Source organism: Charadrius vociferus, unplaced genomic scaffold (assembly GCF_000708025.1).
Source record: "Charadrius vociferus isolate BGI_N301 unplaced genomic scaffold, ASM70802v2 scaffold65, whole genome shotgun sequence".
NCBI classification, from domain to species: Eukaryota; Metazoa; Chordata; class Aves; order Charadriiformes; family Charadriidae; genus Charadrius; species Charadrius vociferus.
This window is the reverse complement of record NW_009649293.1, coordinates 4,915,856-4,924,309: the sequence shown is the minus strand read 5'-3', so window position 1 is coordinate 4,924,309 and position 8,454 is coordinate 4,915,856. Positions and strand designations below refer to the sequence as shown.

Here is an 8,454-nt window from a genome sequence, read left to right as displayed (position 1 = left end):
AGCTGTCACTGTGACTTAAAATTGTTCCTCTGAGAATAAATCTACAATAATTTTGTGGCTTCCCAAATTAAGCTTATTATTTTGACAGAATGGCGAAGAAACATGGTATGAAATTAGTCTACAAAATGACATTTCGGGAATTCTATGAAGAAAAAATCAAGAATGATGAGCATAAAATGCTGTTAAGGAGAATGCAGGCCTTGGAGGTAAATATGGAGTTAACTTATTTCATTTAAATAGCATTTTACATCTTGTTAATTATTTATGCACTAATTGAAATTCCTGTTGTGAACATTGTGCAACTAATTAAGGGTCACCAATAGAAGAACTAAACTCCTGTGGCTGAAAGTGCGACTGTGGTGGGTTGACCTTGACTAGCTGCCAGACACCACCAGCCTGCTCTCACTCCCTTCTGAAGAGGATGGGGGAGAAAACAAGAAAAAAACAACTTGTGGGTCAAGATAAAGACAGGGAGATGGCTTAGCAATTACCATAGTGGGCAAAACAGACTTAACTTGCAAAAGATTAATTTCATTTATTAAAAAAAAAAAAAAAAAGAGTAGGATGGTGAGAAACAAAGACAAATCTAAAAACCCCTTCACCCCACCCACTGCTTGTTCCCAGGCTCAACTTCACTCCTATACTCCTGACCTTTCTATCTCCTCTCTCCACCCTGCAGCGGAGGGGGTGGGGAATAGGGGTTGTAGTCAGTCCATAACACATTGTCTCTGCCTGTTCTTCCTCCTAACACTTTCCCCCTGCTCCAGAATGGGTCCCTCCCATGGGTTACAGTCCTTAGACTGCTCCAATGTGCATTCTCTCCATGGCATACAGTCCTTCAGGAACAGAATGCCCAAGTGTGAGTTGGTTCCTCACAGGGTTGCAGCTCCTGCCAGAAAACCTGCCACTTGTTGGGCTCGTCTCCCAGGAGAGCTTGCTCATTCGTGGGCTTTCCACAGGCTGCAGCTTCCTTCAGGGCATGTCCATCTGCTGCAGCATGGGGTCCTCCAAGGGATGCATTTTTGGTATCTCCACTGTGGTACTCCATGGGCTGCAGGGGGACAACCTGCATCACCATGGTCTTCTCCAGGCGCTGCAGGGAAGTCTCTTCTCCAGTGCCTGGAGCACCTCTTTACCCTCCTCCTTCTCTGGCCTTGGTGTCCGCAGGGTAGTTTCACATTTTTCTCATTCCTCTCTCACAGCTGTTACATAGGTATTTTTTCGCTTTCTTAAATAGGTTTTCTCAGAGGCACCCCTCTTGTTGCTTGAGGGCTCAGCTGTGCCCTGCGGTGGCTCTTTTGGAGCTGGTGGATGTGTCCAGCATGGGAGACCACCAGCCTCTCCTCCCAGAGGCCACCACTGCAGCCACCTGCTGCCATCACTTGGGCACCAGCACCCAAAAGAGTGATTCAGTTTTGTAGATAAGATTTCAATTTTGAGGCAAGTTTTCATTTTTACAAAGTAGTAAGCAGAAGCACAAGAATCATGCTGGTGTGAGAGAGTGGTAACCGTAACCCATTTCTTCCTCAGTAGAGAGAGACTGAAAGCCGGATCTTTGTGCCAAGAATATCGATTGAAAAGACAGAAAGTAATCTTTGTAGGACTAAAAGAACAGGTTGTGTTTGTAGAGGAAAAAACCACTTGCTCACAGTGAATGCTGGAAGAGCTGATGCCAAGAGAAAGGGCAGTTAGTGGAGACACATACTCAGCTAAAAAAAAAAAAAAAAAAAAAAAAAAAAGGTACTTAACTGTAACTGAGCTTATGTTTTTGCCCAATGTTTTTGCCTTTTTTTTATTCTCAAGCTCTTACCCTGGATGACTTCAGCATCTTCAGAGAAGCTTTTCACTGCCGTCTCTGAGACTTTGGTGTTTTACTAACAGTTCTCTCTGCTTTCTTCCTCCCTCAAACAGTAGCATTTTTCAGCATAAAACTATCAAGTATCTGGTGGCTTCTCAAACGGAGTCACATGTGCTGCAAGTAGACTTGGCTGTCCTTGTTGACTCTGAATGGGATGGCGATCATATGGGCTCATACTGCCAGAGACACTGTGACATAGCCTTTGACATATCAGCTTTGTTCTTAGAAAAGTGAGAGTTGTCTTAAATTAGTGGCCACTTACAATTGACTGCATTGTTGAGTACAGACCATTATGCAGTAGCTCAGATCCTTAGTAAGTATGTATTAGTTTTGAAGAACCAGTTGTATATTTCCGTTACAGCTCCTGTGTGTTATTAACGCATTTTAAGCATTCTGCTTGAAATGTTAGAGTTGCTCAGTTCGTAGTACTGTTTCTTCTGTTTTGGAGATATAAATATAAAAGTTAATTTATAAATCCTGGGTGTCGGATTTTCTGGGAAGTAGGGAATATCCGACCTGATCTTGTAGGCTCTATAAAGGAGCGATCTAAATTTAAGATCCTGTTAGTAATTACTGACCTTCATTCTGGGCTGTGTTGTGACAAATCCTTGACTGATGTGGTTAATGTTTCTTATTAGGCAATTAATATTTTTTCTTATTATTTCCTATGTTCTCTAGCCATATTCTACATTTGGTGATTCCAGGCTTGTTTCTGATAAACCTGAGGATTATGAGCACGCAAAAGAGTTCATCAAAGATGGCAAAGCGAGGTTACCATTGGTAAGTTTCTTCTAAATTCACTAGAGCAAATGGTGTCTGAAATTGAGGTCCTGATCTTTCAGAGGTGTGGTGCCTTCTTCATTTCAACTGCAATGAAATTGATATGGATGCCTCTGTGCACGTGAAAAATTGTAGAGCTGTGGGGCTGAGGAGTTCATCTAATCTATACCCTATACTCGAAGAATCAAATTCACTTAATTTGGTAGTTATTAAGAAATTTGTAGTAGTGCAAAAGGGAAAGGATATTTTGCCGTCTTCCTTGACAGCTGTTCTAACATAACACTTCTTAATTTGAAGAATTTTCTTATGTTTCTGGATCTTCACACTACTGATCTAAAGTTGTAGTTTTCTTCTTTTAATCCTGACAGGAGAGTTGAAAAGTTTCTTCATAATACTGTATGTATTTGAAATCTTGAATGTTGTTTTTCTATTGTCTTTTTGGGTGAAGAAGATCCAGCTCTCTTCTTGGCCAATTTTAATACAGTTCTGTAAATGCTATTTGTTAAAATCTGCTGTGCTTTTTTTTTTTTAAACAGAGCTCCTATAATTAGACTAGTCCTACATGCATAAAACTAAACCCATATATTTCCTCCCTCAGTTTTATTAAATACGATATTCTTTTCACATTCTGGAATGAAAAGAAACTTTCTTGGTGATGATCATAATCTAACCTTGTACAAAACTTAGTCTGCTATCCTGTCATATTTTTCTGTGTTTTTCCTGTTTTGCAGCTTGATTTACGATTTCAGAAATAAAAGAATACTGAACCATCTTTAATGGAGGTCATACTAGATTATAGATCAGTGATCCAATTACATTTGTTTTTTCTGCTTCTAGTCCTGTCTTCTACTGCACATGCTGGCTTTCTGAACTTCCTGTCTTTCTCATGTTTCTATAAAGGGTTTTTCTTCCATTGTCCTAGCAGTACATCACAATGTTGGAGCTGTCTGCAGCCCCCCTAGCCTTTCATTCTTCTGTATTGATCTCAGAGTTGGGTGTATGATGGACAGGAGCCTGCACAGCTGCTGTTCCTGGGAAGCAGAGAGGAGGACAGGCAACATCTGCTGTCATTTTTCCCCCGGAATTGCTGCCATTTGGCTATTGCCTCTCTATCTGTAGCCAGGCTAGCTGTTCAGGGTAGCATGTAGCTGCGTGTTTGCTTCTGTTTGTGCATTTGGGAAATTAGACTGATTGGAAACCTTGCAAAGGCTTGGTTTAACCTAACTATTCATGCTGAATGGTTCCTGGTCAGCAATGTTGCCTCTTTCAGTCTGAACTTACGGTCTTTTTTTGTGTTGAGGATCTTTGACAAGAGGGAACCAAAATTGGAGACTAGTTTGAGTAAAATCATATGCAGTTACTGATAGATGGCATCCTATTTCATTGTCATAGATATAGCATGAGTCTGGTCAGCTTGGATTTTTCTTTTTTTAATCATTGGTTTATCTACTGTTCACGTTCTGAATTCTTGAAAATGTATTCATTTTAATGTATATAAAAATCCTACATCAAGAGGGCAAAGAAACCTGCTCTCTGTATTTGAAATCTAAAAATTTTTAAAGGAAAATTGCTGTGTTGCCTGGCAAAGAAGAAATCTGCTTGGAACAAGCCTTTTTTCACTAGTGTTTTAAAAGATTATTAATTTTGTCAGTGGGTAGCATATGGGCTAAATCGTGCCCCCACTGAGGACTCATTGGAAGGGGATAGAGCAGGCAGAGCAGAAAATCAGCTTGTTGTTACCTCATGTTTCTTAATTGGTAGGGTAAATGGCAGCAGCTTTTTACTTGTGCACTTGCCCTGCTTTCATCCAAAATGCGGAGCTAGGAGTAAGTTTCCTAGGCTGCGAGGCAGGCTGTTTTTTTCACAGTGTGTGAGCTGGTTGGAAGTTAGTCTCCTGCAAATAGAGTTTTTGTGGGTTGCAGGGAGGGAGGCGTAGGTGGAGGCAGGCAGTGTTCCTGGGAAAGATGGCAGCACCGTGATATAGGGCCTCTTCTTGACTTCCACACAAGTGTTGGGCATCTCAGGCTGGAGAGCAGCTTGACCCAGGTCAGGTCACACTGCTGTGTGGTAATGGGACCCAGCGTGCCTCTGCGAGGCGAAGGCATTCAGCCCAACAGACTGTTGGCCCATTCTCCTATACCTGTGTAATTTAGGTGTGTTCGATTATCTGGAGTGTTATAGTTCCTTACCATCCTAGTTATTGGAGTTACAAGTGTCTGTGGTCTACAGTAATGCTTTTCTTTTCCCTAAATCGCCAGCCAGTGTACATGGTTAGAAGTTGAAAGTATGAAAGACTGATAATCCTGAGTTAAACCGGTGGTTTATTGTTTCCTCATATTTTTGTTGAAACTGCATTTTAAAATTTTTTTTGTCCCCTTCTAGGGAACCTTGAGTAAATCTGAATGGGAAGCAACGAGTGAGTATTGCTTTGAGAACTCAGTGTTGACTGAATGACTGCTATGGAAAGTCTAAAATAGCCTGTTGGTTATGGAAGAAAATACAAATTTTAAATATAGCAAGTTTTTATTATTTGTGTTATTCAAATGCCTGTGTATAGATTATGTAGTGCACATATCTCAAGAAATTGGAAGGGAAATGCATAAAACAGGTTGAAATTTTGCTTTATTTAAGTAACTTCTAGCATGCAAACTTTTGGGCTAAAGTAGTTTGGGGAAGCCTTACTTAGGATGCATGAAAAGAGGATGGCAACGTTAGGATTATTTTGCTAGTGTTAGAGTGTTAAATACTATACTTCAGTTTGTACACTTGGATGTTATACTGTTGTCAGTCAACTAGAAAACAAACTCCAGTTGGGACATTCTTTCATCAAAAATAATACAAATCTGTTCTGGTAAGAGAGGGACAGAAACTTTACTCTTTGGTTGTAGTGATACATGTTTCAGGAAGAAGCAATTAAAGCATGAATAGTGAAGAGGTATTTGAATGTTTTATAAAGGGAGGAGAAAAAAGTCAGTGCCTCAGACACCAAAAAGGATACACTATTTTTAAATATGTTTTGAAATTTTATGAGTGTGCGCCATGGAAAACTTTTGACATCCTTTTGTTCCAATGTTGAGTATAATAAAACTCAGATATAAGGGACTCAGAATTCTAAGGATAAAGACTGACTCCCAGAGAGATTAATACGAACTTCTGTGTAACTGCAGGCAACCACCATTTGCATTTTTGCAGACCATTATACTGGTTGCGTTAGTGGTTTTAAAACTAACAAAAAATGCTATTCAGTTCATGAATGAAAAAAATCTTTAGTTAACATGCTTGCTTTCTTAAATTATTATCTATTTTTAAAGATATGAATCATAAGGTAGACATTAATTCCAGCAATGTACAAGTATTATATAAACTACTAATCTAATTGGGAGGGGCGTTTTATACCTTTAAAAGTTTGGTAATGACTGTATTTTCTAAGTAGTCTGTTTTTTCCGAAAGATTTGGAGTACAGAGCTTCTAATAGTTAGGGTATAAGCACAGCTTGCTTGTTACGTGGAACTTCACACTTCGCTTTATCTCTGAGGCTTGTCTTGAAAGACAATGCAATGTAGCTATGGCACCCCATCCATTAAAACAAAAGCTGAGTTCAAGTGGAAATTCATAATTGTTTAATTAAAATCATGGTCTCAAGAAACTGGTTAAACTTATCTGTCTGGTGTGAAGCGTAAGAATTTCTGACATAGCTGGCATTGGTTATATGCCAAATAAATGTTTCTCAAGGGTTCTGGTGTAAACTGTATGAGTATCTGTTTCTAGAATCAGACTGTTCTGGAGTTGAGAAAATGCCATCTGGGGTTTGTAAATATTTACTCTTTGTCCGTGATATTTTAAAAGAGCAAATTAATAATTTTGTACCATGAGTTTATTCACTTTTTAATTAAAAATGAAGTTGATCGTTTCACCCTGAATTGTCCATTACTGTGTGTATGAAGGAGTCTTTACACTTAGTTGCATATGACTTTTTATGCACCAGTGAATATAATTAATATATAATTAATTTGTAGAATGGCAGAGTAATTTATGAATTACATGCACATTTCAGTAATATCATTGACTGAAGTTAATGTTGCATTAACCATATCAACAGTATATACTTTGGTTTTGTGCATTTTTAGCTCTATTTTGAAAGCATGTCTAGAACCATGCTGGAATTGAACGCTAGAGTTACTCATTGGGAAACCGTAGCAGCTTTTATCATTTCAGTAACCTATTAACAGGTTGTTTGGGTGAAGTATCAACCCCTTTACATTTTGAAAACTTAGTTGAGTGGCAGAGGAAGCTGAAACTTTAAATACTCCATTTTCTTTTGTAGGTATTTACTTGGTATTTGCATTTGAGAAGCAACTGTGAAACTTCATATACTGGATGCAGCAAGAAGAGATCATATCCATGTGCAAGTTGGAATGGTCAGAAATCCATTGTGGCAACTATTTTTTTATTTTTTAATTATCAGAAGTGTGCAGGACACTACCGAAAACTTGAGCAAGCTCGTGATTCTGAGTTACGTTGCCTGTCTGTGACAGATGGACTTGAGTGTGTATATATAAGAAAGATTCTGAACCAGTCTTTTTAAGCATTTGTAAGCAATCTGCATGCTCTCAGAACTCATGTTTGAACTTGACACAACTTTATGTTAGAAACAAATGTTTTGTTAGTAAAAGTATGTTTTAGGTTAAGGAGCCTGACCCTGCACTTTCTGAAATTGATGGGAAAATGACTGTTGACTTTGATGGTGCAGAATGAGGGCCTAAATACTGTACTGCAGAGCTCAGTTAATTCATAATAAGATATATTCAGACATATAGGGTATGTCTACATTGCATGTAGAGCTAAGTGGCAAATAATACCTGAGTCAGTTTGAGTACCTCTGTGCTGTGCTCAAGCCTGCAGTGTAAATCTACCTTAGTGGTATTCAAGGTGTAGTTTATGTGGTAAAGTCCCATGATGTTCTTGTTTTTTGTGCTTGCTGATTTGTAGTGTTACTTCATGGTGCTTTCAAGATTAAACGAGTTTGTTCTGTACAAAACTGCTCTGAAATAACTGAATTTCTAAAGTTTTAAGTCTCTATGTTGTTTTTCCAAATATGGTGATGTGATAATAACAGCTGCTGAACTTAGATTACTGAACATTTTCTATTGTATACAGACTCTCCTGACTTTTTGGTAGATTTAATGTCTCCTGAAACTTATTAGACAGGTCTTAGGATGTGTTTCTTGTTTCATAAAATTCCAGATGGGCTCGGCAGAAGGATGCTATTGGTGGTGATGGGGAACGCATTGCAATCCTTAAGGCCTTAGGAACACGGTAACACACTGGATCATGAACCAAAAAGGAGCCTGTGTAACATTTGGGGATACTAGAAGTTCAGTCTGTGAGGGAGGGCTGTGTATGTGTATACCCATCCCAGTACATGTGGATAACAATCCCGAAATTAGAGCCAAATACTTTGTTTGGGAATAGAATCTAATGATAGCAATAAACAGAACTGTGCCTAACTACCACCTTAACTGCCCATCAGTCTCTTAGAGCTGGCTTAGGGATTTCTGACTTGCTCTTTGGTCTGCTTTCCACATGCTTGTAGCCATCCACTACTGAGAGGGCATGAGTACTTCATGGTTTTCCTCTCCCTTCTTGGGCTAACAGTAGCTGTTGGCTAGTATAGTTTACATAGAGATGAAATGATGATGGTACATAAGTATTTTGAAGTGCTATAATAAACCTAGGAAAGAACATTTCTGTTACAGAGTTACGCATTCAAATTATTTGAGTTTGTAGTTGTATTGCCTTCCCCCCTGTAGTTAGGT

General features: G+C 38.9%; 1 protein-coding gene across 1 annotated transcript in view; it reads left to right on the top strand.

Moving 5' to 3' along the window:
* The window catches only part of RNMT (RNA (guanine-7-) methyltransferase), a 17,474-nt gene extending 9,716 nt beyond the window's left edge, over window positions 1-7,758 (top strand). Inside the window, exons 7-10 of the mRNA XM_009889060.1 lie at window positions 89-206; window positions 2,537-2,638; window positions 5,021-5,054; window positions 6,963-7,758. Of these exons, the coding sequence (XP_009887362.1) occupies window positions 89-206; window positions 2,537-2,638; window positions 5,021-5,054; window positions 6,963-7,000 (292 nt within the window). The 3' untranslated portion in view covers window positions 7,001-7,758. The remainder of the gene's footprint in view (window positions 1-88; window positions 207-2,536; window positions 2,639-5,020; window positions 5,055-6,962) is intronic.
* The last annotated feature ends 696 nt before the right edge of the window (window positions 7,759-8,454 follow it).